A 20,326-nucleotide genomic window follows, 5' to 3' on the forward strand; every position below is an offset into this window, starting at 1 on the left:
TTGCAGGTGAATAGTGTCTTGTCTGTGCGTCGCTGATGACAGTCCTGTGAAAACAGGAGCTTTTGTAGGAAGGTGGGTCTCTTTGTTTCCCTTAAGGATGGGCGAAGTTGGCGGTTGTAGTCAAGACTCAAATTCCTGTCTGCTTATTCACAGCTCCTTGCCGTAATCGCTGGAAACAAGTGACAGTCACAGCTGTCTCCTCCGTGCGCTGTTTGACAGGTTTTACGCGAGGGAGCCAAATAAATACAAGTATTTTGCTTCATCTGTAGTTCCCAAGGTGCTGCTGTGCAGACATAAGCCAAGGCTACCTGGGAAGAAAGTGGTCCTGCTTTTGGCGCTCTCTCTGCCCTCCCTCCGGTGAGCTGAGGTTAAAAGAAACCAAGTCAGGTTAAAACTAACCCAGCAGGAAAAAGGAAACACTTTGTTTCTGTCTCCTTCAATTCCCAGATCTGGTTAACGGGGAGACCTTGCGAACAGGACGGGTCGGGAGGAGGACGGTGATGGCCAGACCCTGTTTCAGTGCTGGCTTTTGTGCATCTCAAACCGTGGCTGTAGGTTGGAGTTTAACAACCTTTTACACCCGTCCGAGTGGATCCTGCTGCGGCCGCATCCTGCCTGTGCTGGCATGTGTTTGACCCTGCCGTGAACTGGTTCAGGAAGCTAACTGGCTTTTATTTGTATTTTTTTTTTCCCCTTTTTGTTTGGTTTGGTTGGTTTGGTTTAATTTTTGTGGGACGGTAGGTCCTTGAAGTGGTTTCCCACGGGGCGAGGTGAACGCTGGCGAGGGGAAGGTGCGGATGACGGGGATGGACGGATGAAGGGGATGCAGGGGGGCTCTGGCACGGACACCTTGGATGGGACAGGGGACAAGCTGCAGGACAGCAGTGCCAGCGAGGCCAACCTGAAAGGAGTCTTCTCACCGAGCCAAGGCTGGGGCTGATGAACTGGGAAGCTGGGTGAGATATTTTTCAGCCCATGACAGCCAGTGCCCAGGTATAAATAATGGAGTGCGATGGGATTATTTTGAGTAACGACACATGGAGCTGGCATAGAGGCATCTGGAATAATTGATTTACTGAATTTGAAAGGCACTTGAGACTGAGGTTTTCCAGCAAGCGTTCTCTGCGGTGCAGTGCTCCGCTTCATCCTTGGGAGATGCTGAGCTTCTCCAAACGTGCTTTTCTTCAACGCGTTGCTCTGGACACCCAGCTCTTTAAGGGATGGCTGGTCTCACCATCGGTTCTGGGTGGATAAAGTGCAGCACGGAGGTTGATGAACTGCTATGAGTCAGGCAGGGATCAGCTGGGACGTGGGGAAGCTGGGGGAATCCCTCCTATCCACCAGCAGCAATTAGTAACGGTGCCACCAAAGCTTTTTAAGCTGTAACTCTCGCCTCTCCAAAAGACGGCAGTGGGAAGATGACATAATTGACCTCGTCGTCAAAATGCATCCAGTGTCGGGATTACTTGGCACGGCCGTAGAGCAGATGGAGGGGCAAAACATTTTGTTCCGTGCGATTTGAGCGTTAATCGGGCTGCGCTTGGTTTTGGGAATCCCTGTGTGCTCGTTCCCTCCTGCAGTCTCACACTTTGATGCAGGTGGAAGAGGAGCCTTTTTCCCTTCCCATCTCATTTCTGGTTGGTTGTGGCTGTGTGAGGAATTTGGAGACTGGCAAAAGATATACATTTCACCTTTTTTTTTGAGGGAACAGGCAGGGCTTGTTTTTCTCCCCCCCCAGACAACATTATTCTCCTTCCTGCCTTCGAGCTGTTGCAGAGAGGTGGAAATTAGATCCGACTACGGGAAAAACGTGCTTGTTGGAGCTGCGGGTGCATCCGAGCTCATCCCGTGCCGTATGGCGAGGCACTGCTGTTGCTCTTCCCAATGGGGACATCCCCATGTGAGTGTTCAGACCACGATGCTCTTCCCTGGAGGTACCTCCAGTGGTTCCCCCCTGCGGCGCCAGGGAATTCAGCCTTTCTCCGGGCAGTTTCCTGAGGAGACACGTAGCCAAGGTTCTTGGTGACCTCTTCTTGAAGAGCCCTTAATGCTCTCTCCCATTAGGTGTTTACTTTGTTTTGCTCATTTTCCTTGTCAAATATTTATGCTAAATTTCCGTGCTGTTTGCTGGGGGCCGTGTTCGCTGCTGGGTCCATCGTCTGAATTGTTGGTGTGTTGCTCCTATCCTGCAAGTGTTTCAGCATCTTCAGGTGGTGTCTGAATGAATTAAACGTTCGTAACGGTTGTCAGACTCTTTAAAAAAAAAATAAAAATTAGAAATAGAGATGCACCAATATAGGGGACCACTTATGTTCGGTGCTTTTTGAAAAAAATAATGCAAAGCTCAGCTTTTGAGCACTTTTACACCATCTTCCTCCATATGTTTCAAGCTCTTTGCAAAAAAAGAATATTACGCTGCTTTCTGCTGTAAAACAAGTCTGAAGCCGGTCAGGACTCGGGGTCCCGGCACTGCTTCGTTCTTGCCCAGTTTGATGAACTAAAGGTATGAAGCTTGAGTGAAAATACTTGTTCCTTATCCAAAATACACGAAGCCCCAGACTGAATTTCGGGCCGCACGCTGCAGAGTTAGCTGAGGCTTTGCGGTGGGTGGAGGTGGCTCGGTGTTGCCCCTCTCCTGCCACCCACCGCAGCCTGGCGGAGGGTCGCGGCGTACGGAGAAGGACAGGTTCAAAGGAGGCTTTGTGTCTGTATTTCCACCAGGAGCTATTTTGTTTTTCAGTTAAGCGTTTCGTTCTCAGCCAGTTTGGTGCATGTCTTGAGAGTCCTCCGCGGCCGTGACCTTGCGTGAATCCCAGAGGAGAGAAACTGCAGTTGTTAAAACCATGTTTCCCTGCGATGCCAAATCGCTTCGATGCTGGACCGTAAATACCTGGGTCGCACCGTCTATGAAATCGTGGAGTTATTTGCCATTTAGCCTCCCGGCATCCCCTCTCGGATGGTTTTGAACCATCCCAATTTCCTGGATGGTGGGGGAGGGGAATCAAAAATCTCATTGCTGGAATAACGTGAGCCATAAAAACCCGAACGAATGGTTGTGTGTTGCCGGGCCGTCCCTTCGCTACATGAGCATAACGTTGCTGTTAGTTATAGAGGCATTTTCTCTTAAAAGTTTAGTTCCCTCGTAGCCTCCAAGCAAATAATTTATAATAATAATGAAGACAGGATGGTCCTGGTGATCTCCGTCGGTACGTACGTTTCTCCGGCATCTTTCTACCTGGGAGAACGAAGACGAATACCAATAAGCAAAGGAAAATCCATGGCAGGGTAGCTGGGGAGCGGCTGCTGCATGGCCGGCTGGCGTTGCTTTTCAGCGGGCTTTTTTGTTTAATTTATGAAGAGGAAGGAGAAAAAAAAAAAAAAAAAAGAGAGAGACCGCCAGAAAATAAGTTAATCATCAGCTCCAAAAATGCAGAGTTAGGTTTCTCTTGCGCCCAAGTGGTGCTGCTTCATTAGCGCCACTTGGTGAAGCTGTGATTTACATTTGTGAAACTCCGGGTAGTTTATCTCACTTTTTTTTACTTATTATTTATTAATATAAATAACAGGATTGGGAGGATTCATGCGTGGAGCTTCTTGGCTACAGCAAGCCTTTAATATTTCAGCAAGGTCTTGGTGTGCAAACACAAATCTCGTTGTAGTCTCTCTCTTTCTCTCTTTTTTTTTTTTGTTTTTCGTTTTTTTTTTTTTTTTAGTTCCTTGGAGAAATGAAACCGGCCATGTGTAGCGCTTGGTTTTGTTTCAGCTTTTGTCTGAGAACAACAGAAGTGACATATTAACTCACTGAAATGCCTCTAAAATCCAACCAGGCCAGCCCGGCCCCCTCTTCCCTCCCACCCCGCAGGAGAACAAGAAGATAACTGGAACGTTGTCTCCATCAGCTAAAGGCAGTGGCGGCTTCTTGGCTTGAATATGACTAACAGGTGGTTTTTTAAAGTTTGTTTTTTACTGCCCAGGAAAAAAAAAAAAAAGGAATTATGCGACTCTAGTGACGGAGATGTGATGGGGGTTAAACCAGTCACACTGTTTCTCTGGCGCAGACAGAACTAATTCTTGAGTTAAAACCCCTTTTTTGGTAGAGATTCAGCTGATGCCTGAGCGTCGCCTCCTGTAAATCAACAGCTTTTATTGGGAGGATGGGATGACTCTTGCAACCACGTTAACCTGTCGTACTCAAATAAAGAAGTTTTGTTGTTGGTAGAACAAGCTGTAATGGTCTGCTCTGCCTGCTGCCAGCTTTTTGGGAGGGCTGGCTGTATCTTCTCAAACGTGTCGGGGCTCTGAATGCAGCCTAGAAAACCCATAAAACCTTCTATGGAATGTACCAGTACTCGTCTTAGTGGGTGTTAGGGAGCGATGCTTTACCGCCCATCTCCAAACGCATCTGCCCTACCATTGCAAGGATGGATGCTCCCCCCGGTGTCACTACAGACTAGGAGTTTAGTCATCCCTAATGGGCGTTTGCTCCATTTAAGGTGGTGGCTCTGGTTGTGCAGATTTCCTTTGGGGAAATGATTTTAGACTCAGATGAGCACCGCTTTACCTCTCAAATGTTAATCATTTGATGCTTTGGCAAATCGTCAGCTCTATCCGTTCTCCTTCAGCGTGCCAGCCTTTGCTTGCCAACGCAGGGGGGCTCCCCACTGCCTCCCACCGAAGGGTTGCAGTGATATTTCATAGAATCATAGAATGGTTTGGGTTGGAAGGAACCTTAAAGACCACCCAGTGCCACCCCCTTGCCGTGGGCAGGGATGCCTCCGACTAGACCAGGTTGCCCAGAGCCCCGTCCAACCTGGCCTTGAACACCTCCAGGGATGGGGCAGCCACAGCTTCTCTGGGCAAAATGGGGACAAGCATCTCCAGGAGGGAGCCTAGGTCCTCCCGGCTCCTGCATCTCCTCACCCAGTACCCCACTGGTTACCAGCCAGGTGGATTCAGCCACCTAAACTCTTGTTCTCCCTTCTCCAGCACTCAGCAAGAGCTACATCCTCGCCCCTGCCCACCTCCTCCTGCCGTGGGCCAAGCACTTCCCGAGTGGAGGGGACACACTCTTGGTCCCTGGAGATGTGGAGTGGTGACGGAGCCTTTCCCTGCCAGTGCGGTGGGGCTACCCACTGCCTCCCACCGAAGGGTTGCGGTGGTATTTCATAGAATGGTTTGGGTTGGAAGGGACCTTAAAGATCACCCAGTGCCACCCCCTGCCCTGGGCAGCGACACCTTCCACCAGATGAGGTTGCTCAGAGCCCCGTCCAACCTGCCCTTGAACCCCTCCAGGGGTGGGACCTCCATTTCTTAGCAGCGGGATGTGTCTTCGCACCAGGGCCGTGACTTCATTGCGAAGGTTGAGTTGATGTGAAGGAAAGCTTCCTGGTAACATTTTGCATTAATAAGGAGGATTACTGGAAGTGCTTGGTGCAGAGATTGGAAGCAGACTTGTCATAGGCACCAGATTTGAGGGCAGTGGCAGAGCACCTCCAACAACCATCAAGAGCATCTCTAATAACCACCTAATGGGAGCGACACCAATGCATGCGCATATCCATCGTTGACAAAATTGGTAATGACATTGGAGCAGCACCTTGGGCTGATGAGAGCTGCAATGACCTGATTGGATCGGTGTCGTGAAAGATCCTGGGGTGAGGATGGAGAATGAAATGTCATCTTAAACTTATTCAGGGCCTAGAGAAGAATGGTAAGAATTGGTCCGAAATGGATGTTGCCAAGGGAATTTGGTGTGAAATAGTGTTTTTGGGCAAAGCTGTGAGGGGGGAACCGGTAGTCTACGTGTGTGACAGGGTTCAGCCAGCTTCCCCCAATGCTCTTGTTCATTGTAACTTCAATTTTGCTTTGATAACGTCTTACGTAGAAAGGAGTTAGTGATATTTCTATTGTATTGGAATGGAGAAGATCATTCATGGGTTTTCTAGGTCTTCGTTGCCTGAAAAAGTGTTCTGGCTTTGAAAGGTCTTGTTCTTCCTGCTCAGAAGTGCCAGTTTCTTCCCCCTCAAACTCTCTACGTCGAATTGAAACTCATGCGTTTTCACACGTGCAGTTTCTTCGATAACAAGTTTGTAGTTCTGACCTCAGGGGACTATTTGTGTCACTGATGTCACCGAGGGACGGCGACTCGGTGCCAGGAACGTTCGCCAGTCGGTTGCTGTTTAACAGCAGCGTCCGCAACGCAAACAACGCAGGTTCTGAAATCAGGATAAGTCTATTTAAACCAGCAAACCGCAGCCGCTTAGGAGTCGTTTTGGGTTATTTGAAGGGAAGAAATATTTGTGCTTGTTTACTATATAAACAACACGATTATTAAAAAAAGGTAGCGTTAAAAATACCTTTTCTCTTGGAAACGTGAGGTTATTTTTTGGAGGCATGGACAGAAACCAAGGTGTTTTATTTTCAGAGGCGGTTTTGTTCCTTGTGTTTGTTTCTTACGGGAAATCACGCTGCTCGGGCTCTGATTTAACCATTTCCATAGTAACCAGCTATGACTGAACCGGGATTAAGACTTCAATAAGGAATAAGCAGCAGGGACACAGAAGCTCCAGCTCTTAAAAATCATGTTTTTATACAATTACCGCAAGGGTTGCTATGAGCAAATGGCTTCCAAACAGCTTTACAAAAATAACAGTGGATCTTGAGTACTGACGCTTGTACATTCAGAACTTTTTGCGGTAAAATTTTGTTATGAGATCCCTTTTTTATTTTATTTTTTTTTTTTTTGGTTACTTAGAGAATCGAAACTCTTGGTTTTAAAACGTGCTTTATTGCTAATGGAAACGTTTAGCTACTCGGTGACGTTTTGTGACTTAACTTTTCACATTCTGGCGTTAAATGTCTCAGAAGAGCAGCCAGGTGGGAGCAGGGCGGCACAGCGGTGCCTTGCCGGGCTTCAAGGACATCTGAGCTTAAATCCTGGCCAAACAGGAAGCAAAAAGTACCAGTATGTGCCATGCTCCGAGGAAGCCACCATAACCCCGTCCTCACCTTGCGGATGACCTGACCACCACGTGTGCTTCAGTACAAAGGAATACCAAGGAAAATGGTGAACGTAACCTCCAAATAAGAGGAATGCTCGTTAACCAAGGTGGCCAATGGTCTCCTGGGGTACGTTAAAAAGAGCGTGGCCAGCAGGTGGAGGGAGGTCATCCTCCCACTCTGCTCTGCCCTGGGGAGGCCACATCTGGAGCACTGGGTCCAGTTCTGGGTTCCCCGGTTCAAGAAGGACAGGGAACTGCTGGAGAGAGTCCAGCGGAGGCTACAAAGACGATGAAGGGACTGGAGCATCTCTGTGATGAGGAAAGGCTGAGAGCCCTGGGGCTGTTCAACCTGGAGAAGAGCACACTGAGAGGGGATCTCATCCATGCTCAGCAATATCCAAAGGGCAAGTGACAAGAGGATGGGGCCAGACTCTTCTCAGTGGTGCCTGGTGACAGGACAAGAGGTAACAGGCACAAACGTGAACAGAGGAAGTTCTATCTCAACATGAGGAGGAACTTCTTTCCTTTGAGGGTGCCGGAGCCCTGGCACAGGCTGCCCAGAGAGGGTGTGGAGTCTCCTGCTCTGGAGATATTCCAAACCCACCTAGACGTGTTCCTGTCCAGCCTGCTGTGCGTGACCCTGCTCTGGCAGGGGGTTGGACTAGATGGTCTCCGAAGGTCCCTTCCAACCCCGACCATTCTGTGATTCTGCGATACCTGGATGAAGTTGACTGCAGAAAATCGGTTGTGTAGAAAATCAGAGTTTATGACTTGTGAGCTTCCCAACTGTCAGAGATACGAGGACTTTATATGGGCTGCTCTTCTTTGCTGATTCAAACGCCTTGCGCAGGCTCCCCGGGGCTGGCTCTCGGCAGCCAGAAAGCGGGAATAGGAGCAGCTACGGCTTGGCTGGCAGAGAATAACTTGAGAGATCAAACTTGCTTTGTTTCCAGCATTGACCTCTTTTTTTAACTCCTTGAAAAGAGACAGTTATTTGTGCCAAAGAAGCACTTGACTGGTAACGTGACCATCCTCTAAGCCTTAAATGAAAGATAAGGAGATGTTTAGTATTCTGGTCAATCCCCAAGGAAAATAAGTCGGTATTAATTCCCGGGAAGAGGAGAAGCTGTCGGGTCATTTTGTTGACTTTTCGGGGTTGCCAGGGGATGGCTATAGCCTCGGCCGGGTCGCGTTTAATAGGGGCACTGAGTAGCCTGGAGGATTCGAAAAAGCAGCTCGGCTAAAGCTGGGGAGGAATGGAAACACAAGCTGGAAGGTTTAGGCGGGTATCAAAACACGGCAATTTGGTTATTGTAACTTTGGGTAAAGGCCAACCCTGATTAGAGGGAGAAGCGGTTCTTCCGAGCGAAATTCTTAAAAGGCGGCGGAGAGAAGAGAAGGAAACAAATAGAAGGTTGGGTTTGTAAAGTGTACTTTGGGAAGGAGTTAAGTGAGACACTTGCGTCGTGTGGGAATGATGAGCTGCTTTCCAGACCAACGGTGATGAGAGGCTATTAGACATCTAGCAAAAACACTTAAAATCAGCAGTTGTAAGTAATTTGCACCTAGGAATCCTAACATAATCAGCCGAAGAGATTGTTAGCCTGCTGCGTTTTGATTTAAATCTTTTCTGAATACTGGATAAATTCCAAAGGACTGGAAAAGTGCTAATAAAACACCACTATTTAAAAATAAAGGCAAGAGGGGGAACTTGGGTGAAGTCAGTTCGACTGCCCGTCATTTTTGTCATGTAAATTTGCTTTAGTGAAGGGTTAGTGTTGCACAACACGGTGGTTAAAAATGACAGCTCCGAACCCGGTAACCGATCGCTTAATAGCTGTCAACGGGGAATTGGCATCTGGCGGAAATGTTGCCTTTTGGGACCTGCGCACCCAGTATTTCCATTTTTCATTTGGAAATACGTGTCAATTTTCTGCTGGCTTAATGACAAAGTGTGAAGGCTGGTGAGGTCCGAGTAGCGACTGTCGTCTATTTGTATTAATTTTTCGCTCTTTTGAGCGGCAAAAAAACCCAAAAAGGGTTGCAGGGCACGCAGATGTGTGCTCTGTACGCCTGCACGGGGAAAATACAGGGCTTATCCATAAAATGGGTCTGTCTCCGGGAAAGCAGCGGCGTTGAGAAGGATGCTGGTTCTTGGGTTTGTGTATCAGGTGAGGGGTGGCGTCCTCTCCGTGTCGCCCTGGTTCGCTTGGGCGTTTGGGGACATCTTAAGGCGGCTAGCGGTGGGGTGGGGGTAGGAAGGGAGCGCCGCGTTAATCTGGTTTATCAAAATGATTCGAGAAGTGTCCTCAGTTGTAGCACACAAGTGTTCGTACCCTTTAAAACATACCAGGTACAAAATGCTCTTTGGAAGTGAGCGGTGGCAGGAACCAGCAGCTTCTCTTAAAGCTGCTGAAGAAAGAAGCGGCTCCTCCGTCTGCTCCCTTCAGGACAAGGTTGTGTCCTTTCCCCTTTCTTGGAAAAGGTGCTTTACTTGGATGTGGATTCCTGCAGCGTGGGGATAACTGGCTGCAACTTCCCAGATCAGAAACATTTTAAAAAAAATCAGGTGAGATGATTTAAACATCCCCTTTTGGCCTTAGATCTTTGAATGGGATGCAAAGCGAGCTGCTTCCCTTGTTATGGCAGTGGAAGGCACCAAATACCTGGGCAGACTCCTACCAGCAAGCAAAAAAATAATGATAATGTGCTGAAGCCCAGGGGAAAGTTTGATGTTCCTCAAAATGTTGTATTCCCCGGAGCAGATCCTCTCGCGGGTGGCCAAGAACCTGCTCCACAGTCAGGGAAGCACATGATGGGAAGGAGAGTTTGCTTTACTGCAGGTAAAATAAATCCCACGTTTTGTAATTCCGTATGCAAAGCTCGGCTGTACACCGGGAGAGGAGGTGATAGAAATGCCTTCTGCGACCGCATTCCCCTCTGCTGACTCTCAAGGCTTTACCTCCTGCTTTGTGATACGACCCGCCTGAAGTCCGGGGAAGTTGGTAGAACGTGAAACCTGGTGCTTTCCCCAAAAGGCTGAAGGAGCCTGATATTTCGCAATGGGAGCTCAATAAAATCCAATTGTTCTTCAGCGGGCCAATAAATCTTCTGCCCGGCAGGACTGTGGGTTGTGGGTGGTGACAGGCGATGGACTCATCTCCCTCCTAATGACCCAGAAGCCTTCCTCTTCACTGCCCTCCTGCTACATGGAAATGCTCGGCATATTTCTACGGCAAACTGCAGAGTGTTTTTACTGAGTTGCCACGGTCCATCCGAATATTGAATTGTCGGATACGTTCTTCTCTCTGCCTGGTTCGGGCGAGGAGGAAGGCAAAGTAAAGCAGTTAATGCCATCAGAATAACGTGGTTTACATCCCGGGTTCGCAGGACTCGGGTTCTGAAACTTGCAGACATCATCCAGTTCCCCGTCTCCGTTCAGCTTGGGGCAGAAGCTATTTACTGAGCCCAAGCCTTGCAGGTGTTGCAGAGAGGCAGCTGACACCCTTCTTTGAACACCCTGATGCAAATCTTCTTGGATTTACACCTCAAACCGGCGGTGGATTAGAGTCTTTTCATCTCAGAGCTCTTATTGAAGAGCGGGAGTCCGTCTTCATGTTGGTAGCTACAAGCCAAGGGTTGCCAGTTGCGACGTCTGCGAATTAAAATAGGTAGGAGACAACGAGCCAGTGAGGTTTTTAATGTTGGGAATTTCTCTTTGGAGTGTCTCCTTCCAGAGGCCGAAGGATGGGAATGACTTTGCGTGCAGGCAGTTGGCCAACAGGCCTGTAGACTTGTGTGCCTGTCTCCAAGCGTGTGATTTACAGCTAATAAGAAACACCTCGCCACGGGGTGCCTCGAAAAGAGGAATCGCTAGAGCGAGGGTGGAACGGCAGAGGGGTTATTTTTGGCTCCCTTTGTGGCATGAAGGTTTGAAATGTGAGAAAATGAACCGAAAAGTAGTGAGAGTTGAATTGCTGCTGCGCACCTGTGGGAAGAGACCGCCAGCAAGCAAAGGGAAAGGCATTAAAACACTTGAAGAACGAACCGGTAACCAGGGCAAACGCTGTTTTGGGGAGGAATGCTTCCTTTCCTGGGTTAAGAAATGAAAGTTGTGACGCAACTGTTGAGCAGCAATACTCAACGAGGATGATGAAGGGGCAGATCTTAAGACAAAAATTCAGCGCAAAGTGGAGAACCGCAAGACCCTGAGCGATCGGATAAATCCAGTAGGGGCAGAGAAGAAAGAGGAGAGAGATGGGGCAGCGGGAAAAAATGGAGCTTTGAGATAAGCTGCATGTTTGAGAGGCTGTCTCCTTATCAATAAATGATCACCGTAATGGGATCTGCCTTTCTACGACCCTTTGCTCCCGCGGAGGCTCAGCATTCTCGCTGATGGCTCCATATCTTGCGTGGGGTTTCAAGTTCTGCGGCTGGAGGGGGAAGCTGGTTGTACGCAGGAGGAAGGAGATGTTGGTTGCAAACCCCCATTGCTTCTCTTTGCAAGGGCCGTTAGTCATCTGCGCTAAGCAGAATACCAAGGGAACGTTATTTCCCCCCCTTTCTATCTAGATATTAGTGGCTCTCTGAGTACCACTGTCTCAGCTGCTCTCAGGCATGAATCCAGGTTGAGCGGAGAATGGCTTGAGAGCAGCTCTGAGGAGAAGGACTTGGGGGTGCTGGTGGATGAGAAGCTCAGCGTGAGCCGTGAATGGGTGCTGGCAGCCCAGAAACCCCCCACAGCCTGGGCTGCATCAAAAGAAATAAGGCCAGCAGGGCGAGGGAGGGGATTCTGCCCCTCTGCTCCGCTCTGGTGAAACCCCACCTGGAGTACCACGTCCAGCTCTGGAGTCCTCAGCACAAGAAGGACATGGATCTGTTTGAGTGGGTCCAGAGGAGGTGACGAAGATGGTGGGAGGGCTGGAGCCCCTCTGCTGTGAGGACAGGCTGAGAGAGCTGGGGGGGTTCAGCCTGGAGAAAAGAAGGCTCCGGGGAGACCTTCCAGCCCCTTCCAGTCCCTCAGGGGGCTCCAGGAAAGCTGGGGAGGGACTCTGGAGCAGGGAGGGGAGCCATGGGACGAGGGGGAAGGGTTTTCCACTGACAGAGGGGAGAGTGAGATGAGATGTGAGGCAGAAATTGTTGGCTGTGAGGGGGGTGAGCCCCTGGCCCAGGTTGCCCAGAGAAGCTGTGGCTGCCCCATCCCTGGAGGGGTTCAAGGGCAGGTTGGACGGGGCTTGGAGCAACCTGGGCTGGTGGGAGGTGTCCCTGCCCAGGGCAGGGGGTGGCACTGGGTGGCCTTTAAGATCCCTTCTAACCCGAACCATTCTATGATGCAAACAAGGAGGTTTCATATCTTAATCAGGTTAATTGCTAGCGCCGATGGATCCAGCGTGAGCGCTGAGCTGAGTGTGCCCAGCGTCCCTCTGCAGACCACCCTGTGCCTGCCCCTGAGGACAGTCGTGTCGTACGGCGCTTTGTTGGTACCCCGGGGACTTCCAGCAGCCATTCCCTTAAGAATTTGGCTGCGTTATAGAGTGAAGCACATTAGGTTGGAATATAATCGTGTATGAAGTTGTGCACAGCCAGTCTCTGAGGCCGCAGACGTTTGAGTTGCCTCTTTCTGCCGGAGTAATTTAAAGTTCAGCTTTCTTACGTCAGCGGGAAACCCCGGAATTTTGGGTGAGGAAGCGTGGAAAGCAGAGGGAGGGATCTCCAAAGCTTGGGTGCTGCTCGCCGTGCACCCCGCTCGCTGCCTGCTCCGGCATAAAACCATCGAGAAGTGCTTTGAATCACCTGCCATTTTATTATGTATATTTAGAAACCCGTGACCGGCTCCCTCCACGCAGCATCTCAAGTAAGCCGCTGTCGTCTTATAACTGCCTTTCCCCCCCCCCTCCCCCCCCGGTTCGCTTGAATTCAAGCACAGGAAACCCTCGTGGTAAGCTGTGGGTAAGGGAGCTTATGCTGGGGGAAGGCGGCGCGGCCTGGCTGGAAATTCAGGCGAAAAGCTCGGCAACGGGAAGAGGAGCAGCGGTGCTGCTCTGCTGCATCCCTCAAATATTGCTTTAGAAAACCCTTTTTTTTATTTTTTTTTTATTTTTTTTGGTAGAATTGGTGATGAGCTGTCTCTTTGCAGAGCTGTGTGTTCCCGACGCTGCCGGAGGTTTATGGCCTCTTCGCCACGTGTCGCCTCTGCCCCGTGGCTGGGGGTTTTCGTCACTCTGCTCGTGAAACCGAAATCTTGTTTACAGACCGTTTCGCAAACAGGGAACCAGCAATTAATTTCTCTTGCTGGGGGTGGCGGAAGCCTGACTTCAGCCATCCATTTCAGACCTCATTTGTGTTCCGCTCGCGCTCCGATCTATCCGGTGGATCCTAATTAGAGGTGGATGATGGATAATCTCGTTCTTTCCAGCTCGGGACGTCCCTGGGGAGACTCTCGCACCCGTTCTCATGTTGTCGAAGGGCAGCGCGTCTGCTCCGCAGCATCCCAGAAGGTGCTACGAGGAGAGCCGTAGCGGAGAAAAACTCCCTGGTTGAAGGCGCTACAGGGACGTGAAGTTGCTCGATTTTTCTAGGAATATCCCCAAGACTTCAGAAAATACGCGGGTGGTAATGGGAAATAAATTGGAATTAGGGGGTTTGGGGGCAAGCTCTAGCAGGGTGGTAGGATTTCAATGTGAAATTATTTCAGCATCCGGGGAAAATAAAGATTTGCAGGGCTGCAAAGAGCGCAGGCTTGCAGTGGGAAGAACAGCCCCGGCTCGACGTGAATATCCTTGCCAAATATCTCTTTAGGATTTCTGAACCTGTTTATGACCCTCCTGGATAAAATTCTAGGAAGAATGAGGGGGATGCGGGCTCTACGCGCGGGCGCCGAAAAGTATTGAAGAGATGAAAGGGATGAGGAAGGATTTAGAGCGCGGGAAGGTGCTTCCCGCAGCTTTAAATAACGTGGACTGAAAGGCGTCTAAATATTACCTAGCGCTGAGCTCACAGCAGAAAGTTACGGCACGTGCTCACGTGAGCCAAGCTCTTTATTGAACACGAAATATCTGGGAAATTCCCCATGGTTACTATGGACTTAAAAAAGAAAAATAAAACGGCGAACAAAGAGTTAAAACTGAATTAAAGATTAGTTTTAGGAATGATTATTTATTCCCGCCCCCCCGCCCCCCAGCCCTTTCTAAAAAAGACAGGACCATTTTTCCTTTGCCCTTTGGTCAGGAGCTGAACCTGAACAACTCCAGGGGCTGATGAGCCGGAACCAGAACGGAGCCGTTTTCCTGGCTCCCCTCCCTGTTTGCACGGAATCTTAATTTTTAACCCAGGTCGCAGAATCGAGTTTTAAAGTTCGTATGGTCAAGATACACGGCGGTAAGCAAGCTGTTCACCGGGGAGACCTTTCTGGTCCTTTCAGAGCTTAGGAATAAGTTCAGCTGGTGAAGAATTTTGGCGTCCTGAAGTTGGCTCTTCGATGTCTGAACTTGCCAGCGAAGCTTTTTAACAGAGCGAGTAACTAATCGAGATAATCTCTGACCTGAAAGCAACGTTGGTCGTGTTCTGGTTATAACCGATTTTTGCTTGCGATTTTCCCAAGAGAGACGAGAACTTATTTCAGGGTCGGGGGCGGGGGGGGGGGAAAGGCAACAAAGTTTTGAACAGACCGACCTGGAGGGCTCCATCTCTTTTAAAACTGGGTGAAAAGGACCCGTAACCTTTTGCGCGGTGCGATGAAAGGACGTTGGAAAAATAATTTCTCCGCTCTCCGAGCTGTTCCTGCTGGAAGGCGGAGGTGGATGTTGGCGCAGCAGCCCCCGCGCCTTTGCGGCGACGTGAATCGTAGCCAGATGTGACGAATGCTGCGTATTTATTACCTGTTAACTTGGGTAATTCTCCTGCTGGAACCGGCCATGCTCAAGGAAATAAAAGACTTAAAAATCTGCTGCCGGCGGGAGCTGCCGCGTTTTGCTTTTTCGTTTGGAGGATGAGGGGGGAGTTCGCTTCCGAGGACGTCGGGTCATTCGTGGCGTTTATTATAACATTACATTCTGCAAAATAAGGGCAGACGGGTTTGCCACGGAGCGCACTTTGTTCAGCGGTTGAATGAAATTAGTTAATAAGTGTGAGAACCAAACAAAACCCCTTTCCAGCTCGTTATTGTTAACGTTGGATATCCGTGCCTGTCTGCATAATAAATATAATTAGTAACTCGACTAATAAGCTGTTAGTGCCAGTGTCTGGATGATGCAAAATGAGCCTCTTTACGATGCTGGAACACCCTGTTAAAGAGAAATTTGATTTATGTTGCTGCGCGGTGTTTTCTGGAGCTGAAATTAGACCCTTTGTTGCCTTGATGGCTGTTTGATTCCTACCGGCTGGTTTCGCAACCTGTTAAAATGTCCAAAATGATTATTTAGGGGAAAGAAAAGGGACCTGTGCGAAGCCTGCGGACATGAGTGGGCTCCCTGGGTTATTGCAGGTGATCTGCTGTGTCCCGAGCCAGCCGAGCGTGGGCTTTCCCACTTCCTAAACTTTTATTATCGCTTTTCTCTGCCTGTAGTTCCCTTCAAGCATCCCCCAAACCATCCATCCTTTCTTCTGGAGCTGGTCGCACGGGATTTAACTCCAGGTCCCTGCCGCGGTGACGGGGTGAAGGCTCCGTTTTGCTCCATGCCCTGAGCTCCTTTTCTTCCTCCGTTTAACGCCAGGTTGTGACTCAAACACGGGACGAGGTTTCTGAGCTCTTTTATTGATTGCAACTTGCTGTTTGCCCTCTGGATTGATGCAGTTATCCAGTAATAAGGGGGACATCAGCGCTGAGCGGCGTGATTGCCTCCGAGGGGAAAATTAAATTCCCCTTGCCCCTTCTCGCGTTCATTTGTCGCGCCGTCAGAATACTAAAGGGAGAAAAAGGGCTTAATTTCAAGGTGTCGCGATTTAAAAGTCGTTCCAAACCGCGCGTCGCTGTTTGCCCCGTGCCCTGCCTGCGGGAGGGTTTCTGGGCTCCTGTTTGCTCTCTGGCGTTTCCAGAGAGGCCACGGTCTGACAGATCGACTTCTCCTTCTTTCAGAATAAAGACGGCGGCGAACGGGAGAGCAAGCAGTTCAGAGAGGATGAGGAAGAGGAGACCGTCAAGCACAAGTAATTATTTATTTATTCCCACTTGTCTCTCTCCTGTGTATTGTTCAGGCGCTGCTCTCGTGTTTGCTAATTAGGATCTTTCCTTGGCTTGTAACATGCAACTTGTTTTATTTTTTAGTGTGAATTTGATCTCATGGTGTAAATGGTCTGAGATGGGGGAATAAAGAGAAAAGCTGCCGATTCGCAGCGTTTCTGGGGGTAGGAAGGGGAAGGTGGTGCCATCAGGGGTGTCGGGAGCGTTTAGTCTCCCTGCCTTTAGGTTCCCTTGAATTCTCCAGCCGTTGCTGCATCTCTGTCCCCTGCACCTGTGTCATTTTTTTTTTTTTTTTTTTTTTTCCTCCATGAACAGAGGCCCGGGGGGTACACGTGGCTGTTTTAACTGCGGCCCACCGCTGTTCGCTCTTGTCACCGGAAAATGTGAGCACAAAACTAACCGAGGCAGGGTGTCGCTCCTGGCAGGACCAGCTGACTCTGCACTTGGGTTTCCTGCCGGTAAAACCACCATGAAGTCTCCTTTGGAGACGACGGGGCGGCGGGGGTTGAAGTTGGGTTCGAAGATGCGGGACGTGACCTTTTCTCATGGCTTTACCGGCAAGGAACCTCCTCTGTGGGAACTGCTCGTCAGAGATGCCGCTTCCAGAGGAGCACGTGTGCTCTGCTGGGAAAAGTCGAGCGAAATCCTCGCTGTTTCTTGGGAATAACTCCCAGGAGAAAAATGCATCCCTTCTTGAGAACAGCCCACCTTGAATTTGGGCTGGGGGAGGTTCTCGAGAACCCTCCCCGAGGCTGAACTTTTCTTTGTGGTTGGGTTTCGCGTCGGAAAAGGCACGAGGTCTGGGTTGAAGCTGAAAGAGGAGCTAGAGATCTTGGAGGTGATGATGAATAATGAATAAACAGCTCTTGCTTTCCAGCCCTGCCACTCGATACGCTGCGTGGCGAGGCGATGCGGCGTGCGGTGGCCCGTTGACGAGGAGCATCAGGCTTGGGCTATCTTTACCATGCGTTGGGCTAGCAGCGATGCCTTCCTGCTCCCAAACTGGAATTCTGAACGGGTCAGCTACACCTCCAGGAAAAAAAAAAAAAAAAAATCTTTTCTCCTCCGACTGACTTTCGGGCTGAGGTTTGCTGCTTGTTTAACCACCGCTGAGCAGTCTGGAGCGTATCAGAGGCGATGTGGTTTCGTACCAAGCCTTTGGCGTCACTGCTGTCAAGTTGGCAAATCACTTTTTCCGCGAGCGCTGGTGCCTGAGCTCTCACCTTGTGGCAGGTTCAGCAAAACGCCTTCCCCTGCGTCCGCGTGATGCCCTTAAAACTTCACCGAGGTTGTTGTAGGGAGCGAAGGTGTTGAGTAGGAGCTCCCGTCTCCATCCGGCTCTGTACGGATGCACGAAACTCCCCGCAGACGTGGGCACAGGGCTTCTGAAATACGTGGGAGCGATGCCATTGGGGAGGCAGCTTTTGGGGCGAAAAGTTGGCTTTCCAGATCGATTTGTGTTTTCCTTGCAGGATTCTGTAGCTCTTTGTCCGCCTAGCCGGCTACGGCATGTTTTATCGGGATCTAAACGGAACTTTGCAAGGCAAATTAGAGCAGGATCTGCTCTGCAGGAAATGTTTGAATCACAAATTTGACTGAGATAATTCTTAGCTTTCGCTTTACTTATTGAATGTCCTTTTTTTTCTGTCGCCGGAACTGCACATGCGTTTTTAACAAGATCTAGAAGGCTGGCGAGCCGCTAACTCGATTTCGTCTTAGATTTTAATTTCCCAATAGCGTAGCTGAACTTGCTCGGCCCTTTGAAAAAGGGAACTGCTGCGAGCTAATGCCCCGTTGGCTGGTGGCAAAAGGTAAGCTGAGATAATCCGCTGGCGTTTTACCCTGAATTTGAGAAACGAGGGGTCCCGGTAACCGAAATCTGCCTTCCCTGCAAACCGCTCGCGCCTAAACCAGCGCCTCAGTAGCTGCGCCGCTTTCTCAAGCTTGAAAACCACCACCAGCACGGCGCGGGGAGGGGAAATCTAGCGGTTCAATAAATAGCCTTGTGGCCTATACGCAAGGTTTAGGGTGCGCTGAGCGCCCCGAAAAGCGGGCAGCACCCTGGGCTTTCGCCGCAGGCTGGTTCCTCCTCCGTCTCCTGCGCCAGCCCCGCACCCGACACCATCCTTTATACCCCGTAGGAAGGACAGAACCGCCGGGCGCCGGCTTCACTCATATTTTTCTCGCCGCCTATGTGACGACGCGCTTTTTGGCGGCTTCCTGTTTTTTTTCTAATTGACTCAAATCTCCCCCCCCTCCCCTCCCTCCCCCCCACTTTTATTATTATTTTTTTTTCTTTTTTTTTTTTTTTTTGTTCCTTGTTTTTATCTTTCACGCTGCAAGCTGCCACCGCAGGAACAAGTGCTGACGAAGCCCTCTGCGAAAACCCCGATACGCTCGCAGCAATTTCAGCTCCGGCTATCTCTGCTCTGAGCTCTCGGGGGAGTTTCTATCTGTAATTGCGAAGAGCTCGGCTTATTTTATTTATTTATTTTATTTTTTAATTTTTTTTTACATTTTAACCTCTTATGCTTAGCCCACTGACCAGGAAACGCCTCCCGCCGCGGCGTTTGCCATCCGCCTTTGCAAGGAACAGGGTGTGGGTGGACTTTGGCCCTTCCGCCCCATTCCCCTGGGGAAAAGCAGTTAATTTGGGGCTCAGGGATCCGCAAGGCTGCGGAAAGCCACGGCTGGCCGGAGACTGGCATTGCTACCCCGCCGGGACCAGGGAGGCATCGAGCTTTGAAGTCAGGCTGCAGTTCTGCAAGCGTGGGGGGCGTCTAAAAGTGTGAATAAAAAGCCTAGGTAGTGCTTGGAGGGGATGGTGGTGGTGGTGGGGGAAATAATAAAACTCCAATTCTTCAACTTAACTAGAAATTAAGCTTCGGCGAGCTGCTGTTAATCAGCTGCTGGTGTTTCGACACTTAGTCATCCTTGAAAATTACAGCTCCGTGCGGTGCCGCTTGCAGAGATGAATTTCTGGGAGGAGCTGGGGGAGGCAGGGATTGGGAAACGCGATCTCTCCCCTCGCTGTGGGAAGAATGTCACGGGGCAGGTCAAAACCGCATATTTTTTTTTTTTTTCCCCTCCTTTTTAATCTCTGCACCAAAGGAAAATACAGCAGCGAGTCTGCTCAGTGTTGGCTTTGGCTTGGCAGGGCAGGCGAGGCAGCAGCGAGGATAACGGCTGTGGGGATGTGCTTCCTTACAGCCTGGAGACCTTACTGAAGAGCTTAAAAAAAAGAAAATAAAATAAATAAAAAAAAATATACTCAAATAGAGGAGAGAGCAGCATTTATGTGTCGGCTGAGCTGAGAACGCGTGGTGGGTTTGGTTAACATCTGTGAGGACAGCTGAAGCTGTTAGCACTGGTGGCTTGTCCTGATGGACACCATGCAATGAGCCAGGCTCCGTCACCACCCCACATCTCCAGGGACCCAAAGCGTGTCCCCTCCGCTGAGGAAATCCTTGGCCCACGGCAGGAGGAGGTGGGCAGGGGCAAGACTGTGGCTTTTGCTGGGTGCTGGAGAAGGGAGAACAAGAGTTTAGGTGGCTGAATCCACCTGGCTGGTAACCAGTGGGGTACTGGGTGAGGAGATGCAGGAGCCGGCAGGATCTAGGCTCCCTCCTGGAGATGCTTGTCCCCATTTTGCCCTGAGGAGTTGTAGATGTAGTTGTGGATGCACCTGGAGTTGTTCAAGGCCAGGTTGGACGTGGCTTTGAGCAACCTGGTCTGGTGGGAGGTACCCTTGCCCGGGGCAGGGGGGTTGGAACTGGATGGTCTTTAAGGTCCCTTCCAACTCTAACCATTCTGTGATTTTGGTGCAGTGCAGAGCCCTTCTTCCCTCCAGAGCTGTGAGGATGCTGCGGACCTTCCCTCTGGTTAGAGCTGCGCCCATCTCTGGAGGAGATATCTGGGAGATGATCTATTTTCACAGAGAAGGCCCCATGGAGCTTCAGCTGGCCCGAAGCCTGGCTGCACCCTCCTAACAGAGGCTGTCGATGTGTTCAGTGGGTGCCTGGTGACCCTGGCTTTGCCTTGGACAGGCTGGGTGTCCCTCTGCCCGTCCCCCAGCAGCAGGGTGCAAGGGTGAGCAGCCAACGGTGAAACCCTGGTCCCTCCTACCCAGCCCTTGGCTCTGAGTTCC

At 50.2% G+C, this 20,326-nt stretch overlaps 1 protein-coding gene and 1 long non-coding RNA gene across 4 annotated transcripts in view; one reads left to right on the forward strand and one right to left on the reverse strand.

The window, feature by feature from the left end:
- CCDC12 (coiled-coil domain containing 12) overlaps positions 1-20,326 on the forward strand; it is a 47,305-nt gene that overhangs the window by 13,356 nt on the left and 13,623 nt on the right. The window contains exons 2-3 of one of the 3 annotated variants that reach the window (XM_063324219.1): positions 16,075-16,145; positions 16,495-18,409. In XM_063324219.1, the coding sequence (XP_063180289.1) occupies positions 16,075-16,145; positions 16,495-16,846 (423 nt within the window). In that variant the 3' untranslated portion in view covers positions 16,847-18,409. Of the gene's footprint in view, positions 1-15,309; positions 15,484-16,074; positions 16,146-16,494; positions 18,410-20,326 lie in introns of those variants that run through there. The other 2 variants (XM_063324221.1, XM_063324220.1) reach the window with 2 other exon arrangements.
- Positions 14,386-15,707, reverse strand: LOC134510978 (uncharacterized). The gene is made up of 3 exons (XR_010069766.1): positions 15,438-15,707; positions 14,673-15,052; positions 14,386-14,541 (listed from the first exon to the last, which is right to left on the reverse strand). It is a non-coding gene; the product is annotated as an uncharacterized LOC134510978 (long non-coding RNA).

This window comes from Chroicocephalus ridibundus, chromosome 2, assembly GCF_963924245.1.
Source record: "Chroicocephalus ridibundus chromosome 2, bChrRid1.1, whole genome shotgun sequence".
Taxonomy (NCBI): domain Eukaryota; kingdom Metazoa; phylum Chordata; class Aves; order Charadriiformes; family Laridae; genus Chroicocephalus; species Chroicocephalus ridibundus.